This window comes from Bufo bufo, chromosome 1, assembly GCF_905171765.1.
Source record: "Bufo bufo chromosome 1, aBufBuf1.1, whole genome shotgun sequence".
In the NCBI taxonomy this organism is placed as follows: domain Eukaryota; kingdom Metazoa; phylum Chordata; class Amphibia; order Anura; family Bufonidae; genus Bufo; species Bufo bufo.
This window is the reverse complement of record NC_053389.1, coordinates 394,747,301-394,761,587: the sequence shown is the minus strand read 5'-3', so window position 1 is coordinate 394,761,587 and position 14,287 is coordinate 394,747,301. Positions and strand designations below refer to the sequence as shown.

The 14,287-nt window shown below is 41.8% G+C and overlaps 1 protein-coding gene across 4 annotated transcripts in view; it reads right to left on the bottom strand.

Annotated features, from left to right (window-relative positions):
- Window positions 1-777: 777 nt before the first annotated feature.
- LOC120977767 (E3 ubiquitin-protein ligase RNF14-like) overlaps window positions 778-14,287 on the bottom strand; it is a 152,822-nt gene continuing 139,312 nt past the window's right edge. For all 4 annotated transcript variants that reach the window (XM_040405865.1, XM_040405888.1, XM_040405879.1 and 1 more), the window contains one exon: window positions 778-1,074. In XM_040405865.1, the coding sequence (XP_040261799.1) occupies window positions 1,033-1,074 (42 nt within the window). In that variant the 3' untranslated portion in view covers window positions 778-1,032. The remainder of the gene's footprint in view (window positions 1,075-14,287) is intronic.

Here is a 14,287-nt window from a genome sequence, read left to right as displayed (position 1 = left end):
CAGCCCAAAGGGAAGGGCGACGAACTGATAATGTCGGTCGCCAATGGCGAAGCGCAGGAACCTGTGGTGAGATTCTGCGATAGGGACATGCAGATAGTCGTCCCGGATGTCCACCGACGCAAGGAACTCCCCTGGAAGAAGAGAAGCAATAACGAAGCGGAGGGATTCCATCCGGAACCTCCGCACCCGCAGGGACTTGTTTAACAGCTTCAGGTCTAGGACCGGACGCACTGATCCCTCCTTCTTTGGCAATACAAAGAGATTTGAGTAGAAACCTGCCCCCTGTTCCTCCAGAGGAACTGGGACAACTACTCTCCTGACCAGAAGGGAAGAAACCGCCTGTAAAAGGGCCGAGGCTCGGGCCGGATCCCCCGGAACACGAGACGGAAAGAAACGTTCCGGAGGTCTGAAAACGAATTCTATCTTGTAACCGGAAGTTACAATTTCCAGGGCCCAGGCGTCTTGAACATGAGCTCTCCAGACATGCTGAAAGGAGAGCAGACGGCGCCCCTTCAGGCGGAGGACTGCTTGGGAACCGCGGGGCGGGCAGAACTCCCCTGGAACTGTGCCCGCGGGCGCCAGGAAGGTTGAGGCTTAAAGGAAGGCTTCTTGCAGGAGTCCTGAGAGCCGCCGGAGGAGGGGGCTGTTGCAGATCTGGAGGAGGAGAAGCGCCGAAAGGACTTTATTCTAGTTTTCAGTTTACTATTCAGTTCAATAATGTTTTTGACAAGTAACCTAATTCAAGGGCAAGTACAAAAACTACAAACATTCCAGAAATCAAGAGAAATCAAACCTCTTTATTTTGGCATATGATATCAGTATCTGACATTTAAACTTAAGGCCATTATTAACAGACATTGAGTGAATTATTGACAGCCATTGCTTAAATCAAAACTTTCAAACATTCTTGCTTGAATGTAAAACATGAATGTGTATGTCAATCCAAAGGATCAATATGTCCTGTATAAAAACTGTTAACATTATTTGTAATATTCAGTGATCACTCGAGATGCACATCACTCTTGTCCGTCATCACCGAAAAGATCCTGATCTACATTTATTCCAAAGAACAACCTGCAAAGAAATAAACACAATTATTAAGAAGTCTGAGGTAGGCTGTACAATCAGTTTACTAAGTGGCCAGATTGCATATAACGTAATAGAAAACACAAACAGCTGTCCAACAGTAAGTGGACCAAGTCCCCAGCAACAGACTCAAGTGAAACCTTGTATGGTTGTCACCCATCAGGGAAAGTCAAGTCTCTTGTGTTATGTTAAACATAACACTGATATTCCTAAGGCTTAATTCACACAGTGTTTGGTAAGTGATTACCATCAGTGATTGTGAACCAAAACCAAGTGCAGGTAAAAACACAGAACAGGTACAAAATCTCTGTGCTGGCTCCACTCTTGGTTTTGGCTCACAATCACTGACCAGAACACTGATTATATGTACATACACTACTCACAAAAAGCTAGGGATATTTTTTTTAACATATTTATCGATTTTCTGAATTTTCAAAAAAGAGCATTACAGACAAAATCATATTTCCAGAAAACAGAAATATAACAGCAAACATATATATCCTAGTAAAATGACAGTAATAGTAACCGTGTAATTTCTTGTCCCCCCCCAATCTGAGAATTGCCAGTTTCAAACAACTAATCTTAATTAAAGCAAATAAGAAACATGAATGGCTCATATATTAACCCCTTAAAGGATAACTGTCGTATTTATAAAAAAAAATTTAGTATTGGATTGTGGTGATTAACCACCTCAGCTCCCCTAGCTTAAACACCCTTAATGACCAGGCCACTTTTTACACTTCTGACCTACACTACTTTCACGGTTTATTGCTCGGTCATACAACTTACCACCCAAATGAATTTTACATCCTTTTCTTCTCACTAATAGAGCTTTCATTTGGTGGTATTTCATTGCTGCTGCCATTTTTACTTTTTTTGTTATTAAATCGAAATTGACCGAAATATTTGCAAAAAAAATGAAATTTTTCACTTTCTGTTGTAAAATATTTCAAACAAAACTACATTTCTATATAAATTTTTCTCTAAATTTATTGTTCTACATGTCTTTGATAAAAAAAATGCAATAAGTGTATATTTATTGGTTTGCGCAAAAGTTATAGCGTTTACAAACTATGGTACAAAAATGTGAATTTCCGCATTTTGAAGCAGCTCTGACTTTCTGAGCACCTGTCATGTTTCCTGAGGTTCTACAATGCCCAGACAGTAGAAACACCCCACAAATGACCCCATTTCGAAAAGTAGACACCCTAAGGTAGTCGCTGATGGGCATAGTGAGTTCATGGAAGTTTTTATTTTTTGTCACAAGTTAGCGGAAAATGTTTTTTTTCTTTTTTTTTTTTCTTACAAAGTCTCATATTCCACTAACTTGTGACAAATTTTTTTATTTTACATGAACTCACCATACCCCTCACGGAATACCTTGGGGTGTCTTCTTTCCAAAATGGGGTCACTTGTGGGGTATTTATACTGCCCTGGCATTTTAGGGGCCTTAAAGCGTGAGAAGTCTGGAATCCAAATGCGTAAAAAATGCCCTGTGAAATCGTAAAGGTGCTCTTTTTTTACGCATTTGGATTCCAAACTACTTCTCACGCTTTAGGTCCCCTAAAATGCTAGGGCAGTATAAATATCCCACAAGTGACCCCATTTTGGAAAGAAGACACCCCAAGGTATTCCGTGAGGGGCATGGCGAGTTCCTAGAATATATTTTTTTTGGCACAAGTTAGCGGAAATTAATTTTTTATTTTTTTTTCTCTTACAAAGTCTCATATTCCACTAACTTGTGACAAAAAATTAAATTTTACATGAACTCGCCATGCCCCTCACGAAATACCTTGGAGTGTCTTCTTTCCAAAATGGGCTCACATGTGGGATATTTATACTGCCCTGGCATTTTAGGGGCCCTAAAGCGTGAGAAGAAGTCTGGAATATAAATGTCTAAAAAACAAAAAAAAATAAATCAATTTCCGCTAACTTGTGGAAAAAAAAAAAAACTTCTATGTACTCGCCATGCCCCTCAAAAGTGATCTTTATAGCGCCGCAGCAATTTTATGGTGTTTTTGCAGTGATCAGAAAAAAATACATTTCTGTCACTGCGGTGGGGCGGACTGAACGCAAGTGTGCGCACAAGATCAGGCCTGATCGGGCGAACACTGCGTTTTTTGTAGAGCCTATAGAACATGTCCTATTCTTGTCCGCAATTGCGGACAAGAAAAGGCATTTTCTATATAGTTCTGGCAATGTGCGGATCCGCAAAATGCGGAAAGCACATTGCCGGTGTCCGTGTTTTGCGGATCCGCGGTGTCCGTGTTTTGCGGATCCGCAAAACACATACGGACGTCTGAATGGAGCCTTACAAGGGGGTGATCAATGACAGGGGGGTGATCAGGGAGTCTATATGGGGTGATCACCCCCCCCCCCCGCCATCATTGATCACCCCCCTGTAAGGCTCCATTCAGACGTCCGTATGTGTTTTTCGGATCCGTGGATCCGCAAAACACATACGGACATCTGAATGGAGCCTTACAGGGGGGGTGATCAATGACAGGGGGGTGATCAGGGAGTCTATATGGGGTGATCACCCCCCTGTAAGGCTCCATTCAGACGTCCGTATGTGTTTTGCGGATCCGCAAAACACATACGGACGTCTGAATAGAGCTTTACAGGGGGGTGATCAATGACAGGGGGGTGACAACAAAACAGCGTCTAATATACCTTTTTGGGGTTAAAAAAAATCGCATCTACAGCCTGCCAGCGAATGATCGCCGCTGGCAGGCTGTAGATGTACTCGTTTACCTCCCGATCCTGTGAACGCGCGCTCCTGTGTGCGCGCGTTCACAGGAAATATCGCGTCTCGCGAGAGGACGTGCCGATGCGTCCAGGAGGAACAACCCGGCCGCCCGCAGGACAGTGCCTGGGCTGTGTGCACTTCTCCCTGTCCCTGCGCTTGGCAGATGCTCCCTCACTCATCAGAGCTGGAGAATGCAGAGTGGAAGCAGCGCAGACCAGGGAAGGGAGATCTGCCATCTGCTCAGTGTATAAATGAAAGCAACATGTGGTAAGAGGACCCCTTTGTGCTGCAGAAGATTAACCCTTTAGGGGGGGAGGGCTCTGGTTACTGACACTTTTGGGGGCTATTGTTACTGGCTAGTGACGACAGGCGGGATTAGCCTCAGGGTGTGGGCAGTGGCGGCCATCTTAACTGATTAGTGAAATTGCAGTTTTATGCAGACTGGTTGCTAAGGGCTGAATCTTATTAACCCCTTAAGGACTCTGCCCTATTTCACCTTACGGACTTGGCCAATTTTTGCAAATCTGACCAGTGTCAATTTAAGTGTTGATAACTTTAAAACGCTTTGACTTATCCAGGCCATTCGGAGATTGTTTTTTCGTCACATATTGTACTTCATGACACTGGTAAAATGAAGTAAAGAAAAATCATTTTTATTTATAAAAAAATACCAAATTTACCCAAAATTTGTAAAAAAATAGCAAATTTCCAAGTTTCAATTTCTCTACTTCTATAATACATAGTAATACCTCCAAAAATAGTTATTACTTTACATTCCCCATATGTCTACTTCATGTTTGGAACATTTTGGGAATGATATTTTATTTTTTGGGGATGTTACAAGGCTTAGAAGTTTAGAAGCAAATCTTGAAATTTTTCTGAAATTTTCAAAAACCCAGTTTTTAGGGACCAGTTCAGGTCTGAAGTCACTTTGCGAGGCTTACATTATAGAAACCACCCAAAAATGACCCCATTCTATAAACTACACCCCTCAAGGTATTCAAAACTGATTTTACAAACTTTGTTAACCCTTTAGATGTTCGACAAGAATTAATGGAAAATAGAGATACAATTTCAAAATTTCACTTTTTTGGCAGATTTTCCATTTTAATATTTTTCCAGTTACAAAGCAAGGGTTAACAGCCAAACAAAACTCAATATTTATGGCCCTAATTCTGTAGTTTACAGAAACACCCCATATGTGGTCGTAAACAGCTGTACCGGCACATGGCAGGGCGCAGAAGGAAAGGAATGCCATACGTTTTTTGGAAGGCTGATTTTGCTGGACTGCTTTTTTTGACACCATGTCCCATTTGAAGCCCCCCCTGATGCACCCCTAGAGTAGAAACTCCAAAAAAGTGACCCCATTTTGGAAACTACGGGATAGGGTGGCAGTATTGTTGGTACTAGTTTAGGGTACATATGATTTTTGGTTGCTCTATATTACACTTTTTGTGAGGCAAGATAACAAGAAATAGCTGTTTTGGCACCGTTTTTATTTTTTGTTATTTACAACATTCATCTGACAGGTTAGATCATGTGATATTTTTATAGAGCAGGTTGTTACGGACGCGACAATACCAAATATGTTTGTTTTAGTTTAACATAGTAAAGCATTTTTGAAAAAAATTATTTTTTTTAGTGTCTCCACATACTGAAAGCTGTATTTTTTTATTTTATTTTTTGGACGACTCTCTTATGTAGGATCTCATTTTTTTCGGTATGAGATGACGGTTTGATTGGTACTATTTTAGGGTGCATATGACTTTTTGATCGCTTGGTGTTACAATTTTTATGATGTAAGATGACAAAAAATTGCTTTTTTTGGAACTGTTTTTATAGAGCAGGTTCTTACAGACGTGTACTTTTTATTTATTAAAGTTTTACACAATAACAGCATTTTTGAAACAAAAAAAATCATGTTTTAGTGTCTCCAAATTTTGAGAGCCATAGTTTTTTTTATTTTTTAGGTGATTGTCTTAGGTAGGGGCTAATTTTTTGCGGGATGAGGTGATTGTTAGATTGGGATGTTGGGGCGCCGGCCCGCCCCTTTTCCAGCTTCAGTACAGCCCTCTGATGCAGCTGCTTACTTCCGCCGGCTAGATCGGGATGTTGGGGCAGGCGCATGCGCATTAAACGATCGGATGCCGAAGCCCATAATAGGTAATGCTGTGCGCAGGAGCAGAGATTGGGATGCACAGCGCAGGGGAGGGGTTTCAAATGAAAAGCGAAGAGTGGCCTGGGCACCGGCCGCTTGCACTCCGCCCCTGGGCACCTTCAGACCTAATTTGCATATTGAATAAACATGTTTTTTAAAGAAAATAAGTGACGGACAGCTAAACAGTAAGTAGCAATGCAGATAATGGTGTTAGTGTTCTATAATGGTCAGTATAGGTGAAAGACTCCCTTTAAGTCACGGACATTAAGGGGTCAAATATCCGTAGTTCAGGAAAGGATAACGAAGACACAATAATTAAAGGATATTAAACCTTGTATGTACTCATAAATAGCTTTCATTTCTCTTATCTGTCTGCAGTCACTGCAGCTTTACCAAGTTGGTTAGCAATGGACTCTTCCATTGTGTAGTTATACTTTATTAATTACCTCTGTTAAAACAGGGAGGTTAATAAATTTCCATCGTTGTGCAATTAATGTCCTGGTTACTGTAAGGACACAAGATGTGATGGTGATGTCTTCGATGGACAAATTCTCTAATCCTAAAGAGCTACTTCTGGGCTCCATGGGAGTGTACAGTTGTGGCCAAAAGTTTTGAGAATGACACAAATATTAGTTTTCACAAAGTTGGCTGCTAAACTGCTTTTAGATCTTTGTTTCAATTGTTTCTGTGATGTAGTGAAATATAATTACACGCACTTCATACGTTTCAAAGGCTTTTATCGACAATTACATGACATTTATGCAAAGAGTCAGTATTTGCAGTGTTGGCCCTTCTTTTTCAGGACCTCTGCAATTCGATTGGGCATGCTCTCAATCAACTTCTGGGCCAATTCCTGACTGATAGCAACCCATTCTTTCATAATCACTTCTTGGAGTTTGTCAGAATTAGTGGGTTTTTGTTTGTCCACCCGCCTCTTGAGGATTGACCACAAGTTCTCAATGGGATTAAGATCTGGGGAGTTTCCAGGCCATGGACCCAAAATGTCAATGTTTTGGTCCTCGAGCCACTTAGTTATCACTTTTGCCTTATGGCACGGTGCTCCATCGTGCTGGAAAATGCATTGTTCTTCACAAACTGTTGTTGGATTGTTGGAAGAAGTTGCTGTTGGAGGGTGTTTTGGTACCATTCTTTATTCATGGCTGTGTTTTTGGGCAAAATTGTGAGTGAGCCCACTTCCTTGGATGAGAAGCAACCCCACACATGAATGGTCTCAGGATGCTTTACTGTTGGCATGACACAGGACTGATGGTAGCGCTCACCTTTTCTTCTCCGGACAAGCCTTTCTCCAGATGCCCCAAACAATCGGAAAGAGGCTTCATCGGAGAATATGACTTTGCCTCAGTCCTCAGCAGTCCATTCACCATACTTTCTGCAGAAGATCAATCTGTCCCTGATGTTTTTTTTGGAGAGAAGTGGCTTCTTTGCTGGTCTTCCCGACACCAGGCCATCTTCCAAAAGTCTTCGCCTCACTGTGCGTGCAGATGCGCTCACACCTGCCTGCTGCATTCCTGATCAAGCTCTGCACTGGTGGCACTCTGATCCCGCAGCTGAATCCTCTTTAGGATATGATCCTGGCGCTTGCTGGACTTATTTGGACGCCTTGAAGCCTTCTTAACAAGAATTCAACCTCTTTCCTTGAAGTTCTTGATGATCCTATAAATTGTTGATTGAGGTGCAATCTAAGTAGCCACAATATCCTTGCCTGTGAAGCCATTTTTATGCAAAGCAATGATGGCTGCACGCGTTTCTTTGCAGGTCACCATGGTTAACAATGGAAGAACAATTATTTCAAGCATCACCCTCCTTTTAACATGTCAAGTCTGCCATTTTAACCCAATCAGCCTGACATAATGATCTCCAGCCTTGTGCTCGTCAACATTCTCACCTGAGTTAACAAGACGATTACTGAAATGATCTCAGCAGGTCCTTTAATGACAGCAATGAAATGCAGTGGAAAGTTTTTTTGGGATTAAGTTAATTTTCATGGCAAAGAAGGACTATGCAATTCATCTGATCACTCTTCATAACATTCTGGAGTATATGCAAATTGCTATTAAAAAAACTTAAGCAGCAACTTTTCCAATATTTATGCAATTCTCAAAACTTTTGGCCACGACTGTAGATCCAGTTAATTGTCTCAACAAATGAGCTATACCATTCCAAAAGTTCCCCAGTCCAGAGCAGTGCCACCAGATATGTAACAGCGTTCCAACTTCTTTAGTGCAACGCCAACACATCCTAGATAAGCGGTATGGTGTATAGTACCACCTGTATAAAAGCTTTCTCGATGCCTCCAAATGATTGATACATTTGGAAGTGGTGACACTAAGCCTAAATACATTATGCCACTGCTCAGTGGTGAAGGAGCGTCCCAGATCTGATTCCCATTTGGTTTGGAATGGTAAAGACTGTGACATGTAGAGGGACAATATCGCTTGATAGCTTTTGGATAACCCTTTCATTCTCAAACATGAGAACATGAGTTGTAGAAGAAGCTTTTTAAAACTCGTAGTGGGTGGAATGGGAGAATGTTGTAGTGTGTGCAACAAATGTCAACTGGAGATACTTTTAGAAATCTCTCTTATCAATTCCAAAGCTTTCCATATTCTGCGAGAAAGGAAAAAGTATCTGGTCTTTAAGTATCTTCCCCAGCGTGTCAATCCCTTTGTCTATCCATCCCGATAAGTCAAGGCCTGAGATTAGTGCTTGTAGGACCTATAATGGAGTAGCAGGACGTCGAAGGGGAATTAATGTCCTGATAAAAGAACATCTAGTCCACAAATTAATTCGCGGTTGGAAAGAAAGTGAGAGGAATAGGTGAGGCTTTCTGCTCAAAGTGGTGCTCCACAGAAAGAGCTTCATATTGGTTGTCCCCACTAAGTGATTCTCCATAATTATCCATTGTTTACTAGTATAATTTATCCATAGATGTTTGAGCTGGTCTAAGATTGTTGCTCTATAATACATCAAAATAGATGGGCATCCAAGACCATCATGTGATATAGGGAGAAATAGAGTAGAGGCAGGTACTCTCGGTCTACCAATCGCCCAAATGAAATTAAGTAATATACTTTGTATTTTTTTAACCATTCAACCCCATATTTATTTATTTATTTTTTGCGTTTTCGTTTTTCGTTTTGCGCTCCCTGCCTTCCCAGACCCATAACTTTTTTGTCTGTTCACATAACCATATGAGGGCTTGTTTTTTGCTGTATGGGGATTATACTTTTAGATTTTTATAGTATGGGCGTTTTCGCACATCGCGACACCCATGATGTGTATTTTTTTATTCTTTTATTTTTGGAAAAGGGGGGTGATTAGAATTTTTATGTTTATTTATTTTTAAAAACTTTCTTTTTTCTTACAGTTCCCATAGGGAACTATATAACATGCACTTGCATTGGAGTCTATGATGATTTTACTACTTTAATGTAGCCCTATTACAGGCAAGGGCTCCATAGGAAATACTATGCAGCAGCCTTGTGTCATTTACAAAGACCGAGGCTGCTGCATACACGCTCCAGCTCCTCCGATCGCCACACGGGGGAGCCGGAAGACAACCAAAAGTGCGCACTTTCGGCTTTAAGCGCGCTCAGATGCCGTGGTCAGGAATGATCACGGCATATGAGGGGTTAAATGTCCACGATCGGCATTACTGCCGGTTGCGGACATGAGCCGCGGGTGTCTGCTATAAGAAGCAGGCGGCCACCCGCGGCTATGGCCCCCGCAGCGAGCTGGAGGGGGTGCCATCTTTAAACACCCTCCCAGCACATGTACGGCGCTGGGCGTTAAGGGCTTAATGACTTGGCGGGGGACAAAGATAGGTAAACGGAAATAATATAATATCTTAGGGAGTAGAAACATCTTGAGAGTAGCAATACGACCCAACCAAGAGATCGGATACGTCATGAAGGATTTGATGTCAGTAAGGAGTTGTTTAGTTAAGGTCTGGTAATTTGAGATCTGAAGCTTGGTGGGTGGGAATGTTAACGTTATCCACAAATACAGAACTCTCTCAGGAGTCCATCGGAAGGGGTATTGCCGCTGTAAGATTGACTGTAACTTCTCATCTATGCCCATTCCCATGGCTAAGAATTTGGTGGTATTGAGCTTGTAGTAGCTAACTTTGGTAAAGTGTGCAAGAATATCCATTACAGGGGGTAATGATGTTTCTGGTTTGCTGAGGTAGATAAGAACATTGTCCGCAAAGAGACCAATTTTATGGTCTTCTGAACCTAATCTAATGCCCTCAATATCCAGAGATGATCTAATGTGTTCAGCTAAGGGTGGACACCTCTGTCTATCTCCATTAGGTATGGTGAATGGGTCTGAGATGGAACCTGAAGTAAAAACGTTTGCAGTTGGGTTAGTGTATAATGCCATAATGGGGGTAAGGACAGCAGCGGGAAATCCAAATTTCCCAAGTACCTCCTCAATATAGCCCCCAATGAATCCTATCGAACGCCTTCTCTGCATCCAACTAGAGAAGCAGAGAAGGCGTCCGACGTTTAGCCACTACCGACAGGATATTTAGAAGTCTAGGGGTCCCATCAGATGTTTGGCGCCCTTTTACAAAGCCCACTTGATCATTACGTATTACTGTGGGGAGAATGTAATTTAGTCTATGAGCCCAGATCTTGGCATATAATTTTAAGTTGACATTCAGAAGTGAAATAGACCTAAAGTTAGCAGGTGTATCTGGTGATTTCCTGGGTTTAGGTAGGGTGACAATCAGTGCTTCCAACATTTCTGATGGGAATTTGCCTGTTCTGAATACGTCATTATATACCTTATTTAAATAGGGAGCAATAAGGAGTTTGGGGATTTATGTAAAGGCAATGAATCAATAAGCTTCATTACCTCCTGTTCAGTAATTTCCACAGATAATTGTTGTGCATGTGTTGTGGAGATTCTAGGTAAGGAGATTTGATTTAGGAAGGACACGATTCCACAGTGTGTATCGGTTGGTGTGTGGCATTGTCGTCTTTCAAGTTGTATAGGGTAGTATAGTAGCTAGCAAAGGAATTAGCAATTCCCTTGGGATCCATAATTTTGGTTCCATGCAGGTATGGTATTCTAGATTTCAGGGTTTGAGATTTAAGGCGGTGGGGTAATAGGGCTCCTGATTTATTGTCGTACCAATAATGTTTTAATCGAGGGCGTCGTAATGCCAGGTCATATTGAGATGAACACAAGTTATCTAGTTCGCCTTGCACTATGGATATCTTATTGGCCAGTTCAGATGAATAAGCCGTTTTATTCTGTCTATGTAGGTCTGCCAATTGTAATTGTAGTTGGAGCTGCTTTGCTTGTCTAAACTTATCAAATGAGGATTGTTGGATAAAGCACTGTGGCTTTCATGGCACACCAAAGTGTACTATATGAGGTCATATCATTATCATTAAAGGTAAAATAATCCTCAATAAAGGTATTGTGGGTAAGAATGTAGTTTTTCAGTCTGCGTGACAAAAAGGGACCCGAGCTTAAGTGTTCAGTCAACGACATGGTGATAGGGGCAGGGTCGGACCATGATATAGTGTGGATGGCAGACTGATTGATTCAGTGTAAGAGGGACTTGTCTATAAGAAAGAAATCGATTCTGGTATATATCTGGTGAGGATTGGAGAAAAACATGCAGTTCCTATCTGAGGGATGTTGTATGCGCCAGATGCCAAATAGGCCATTTTTATGTAATATGGAATATAGGGAAGTTGGTTCTTTATGGAGCATTTTAGATGTAGAGTCCATCGATGGCCATATGGGTTTGTTGAAATCCCATCACTATCAAGGACCCAAATACATCTTTAGATATTTTGACTAGTACTGAGTTGAGGAAATGTTCTTGACCTTTATTAGGAGCATATAGTGCGACCAAGGTATACTTTGCGCCAATCTCAAATGCGTTTCTTGAATGCATACTACGTCTCCACCTAGAGCTTTAACCTCTTTCCAGAGCATCGCTCTTTTGAAAGGTGAATTAAGTCCCTTAACATTCAGCGATATTATTTTAAAACCCATAACAATAGTATAGTGGATGATGCGGTGAAGCTCCAGTTATATACAGTACCATTACAATCACGTGTACAAATAGCACATAGACAAGTGTTCGCCTTTGTTCACTAGGCAAAGAGTATAAAACATATAAAAAATAGAAAATTGAGAGAACAAAAATAAATATAATAAAAAAAAGTCCAGGACATGAACTAACAGATCTTTTTTCATCTAATATAGGAAATATTAAGTAGTCACTGTAGGATACAAGATGTGTATCTACTGGGTGCTTGGATCAACGGAGTCCGAAGTAAACACACCATGAGCTAGTGTCAGCCCACTGCCTTGTGCAAAATGAGGCAACTTATAGACATGCCTATTGGAAAAGGATACAATAAGAGTAATGCTTCGGCTTGCATAGAATAGAGTTAGACCGTACGGCGTTTCCTGTAAGTCACTGTGGTCCACTCTTCAGGGATATGTTGTTGAACCAGTCTTTTACCGAGGTTCGCAGTGTTGTCCTCTGAGAGTAGCTTCCATTCTCTGCACATTTGAAGAGCGGCTCCTGGTGATGAGAGAACATGCTTCTCTCCATCTTTGGTAATGATCAGTTTAACAGGAAAACACCATTTGTAAGGGATTTTGTGATCCCTGAGCAGCTTTGTGACTCCATTATATTCCCGCCTTTTAGTGAGTGTGGTTGCTGAAAGATCAGCATATAGGGCGATGTTGTTGAATCTTTCTGGAAGGATCGGTCCCCTGTGCATAGCTTCTAGCAGCTGTTCTTTTACATGAAAAAAATGCATGCTGGCTATAATGTCTCTAGGTATGTCTGCTGGGAGTGTTTTTGGTTTAGGCAGATGATGAGCCCTATCTATCAGAAAGTCAATAGTGCTGGCTTGGGGTAAAAGGACCGCAAATAAATCTGTGAGGTAATCTTTCAGGTTTTCTTGTTTTATCTCTTCTGACATTCCCCTAAAACAGACATTATTGCGTCTTCCATATCTGAGATTTTATTTTTAAGTGCAGAGACGACTTCTAGATTATCACATTATGAGCCACAGTGAACTTCGCCATTTAAGACTCTATATGATCAGTATGATTACCCAGAGAGGTGATCTCATGTTGTAATTCAGAAATAGCTGACCTGAAATCTTGTTGAATGGCCAGTTTTAAATCAGCCAGCAGGTGCTTCATTTGGGATTCAGTTAAAGGGATAGTAAATTCCGGCATAGTGGAGCAAGGACTTGTGGCTGTGGCAGCTTGTTTTTTCCCTGCTAACCGGCTTACTGTAGTAACATGGCTTCTGGAGGCCTTAGTAATTTCATGTGTCTTGGAGAGATTTCCTCCAGGGGATCAGAGTCAGATGTCGATCTCCCTGATCTTTGCCCTTTTGCTGCTGACGAGGCCAGGGAAATGCTTGGGGATTTGTGCTCACCCTGTGTTGTTGCCGGAGGAAGCACAGCGCCGTCTTGTCAGGGATCCAATGCTAGAAAAAAACTGGGAGAGCTTCAATGGGCTCTTCTTTCCCTTCTTTTTATGCATCATGCAGTCGGCAAGCCAGATGTATTGGGCCTGAAATTGAGGCAGTCAGGTGCCGCTTTGTGCTGCTTTTGGGCTGAAATGCTCCAGAGCTGGTGTCTCACACAGCCGCACCCATGCACTGCTAGCCACAGCCCTCCAAAAGTTAGGGATATTTGGCTTGTAGGTGAAATTTCAGGATGAACCTAAAATACACTCTACCCTTTACAGGTGAACTTAATGTGACCGTCTCTAAACTTTTGATTGCACATGTCCAACTGTTCAATGTTTCAGTACTTTTTGTACAACTTGCTGTTCTCTAACAAGGAGCTTGACGGTAAAATTCACATGAGTTTGATCCATGAATTGCCCAATACATTTCCTGGTTCAATTAGAATTGGTATTTAAACAGACCTCCTCAAAATGTTGTTCACATTTTGACATCATGGAACCAAGACGACACCTAACAATTGATCAACAGTACCTCGGCCATTGCGAGGCTTCAAGCAGGATGTTCTCAGACGGAAGGGGCCACTGAGCATAGAGTGTCACAGAGTGTCATCAGCAGGTGGAAACAAAGATACAGAGAGACTGGAAGAGTCACAGAAAGGCATAGAAGTGGACGTCCTTTGGCCACATCCCACATTGATGACCGCTTCATTGTAAACAATGCAGTGCGGAACCGGATGATGAATGCCACACAACTCCCGGCACCTTTAAGGGAGTTGAGAGGCACTCAAGTGTCACATCAGACCATTCAA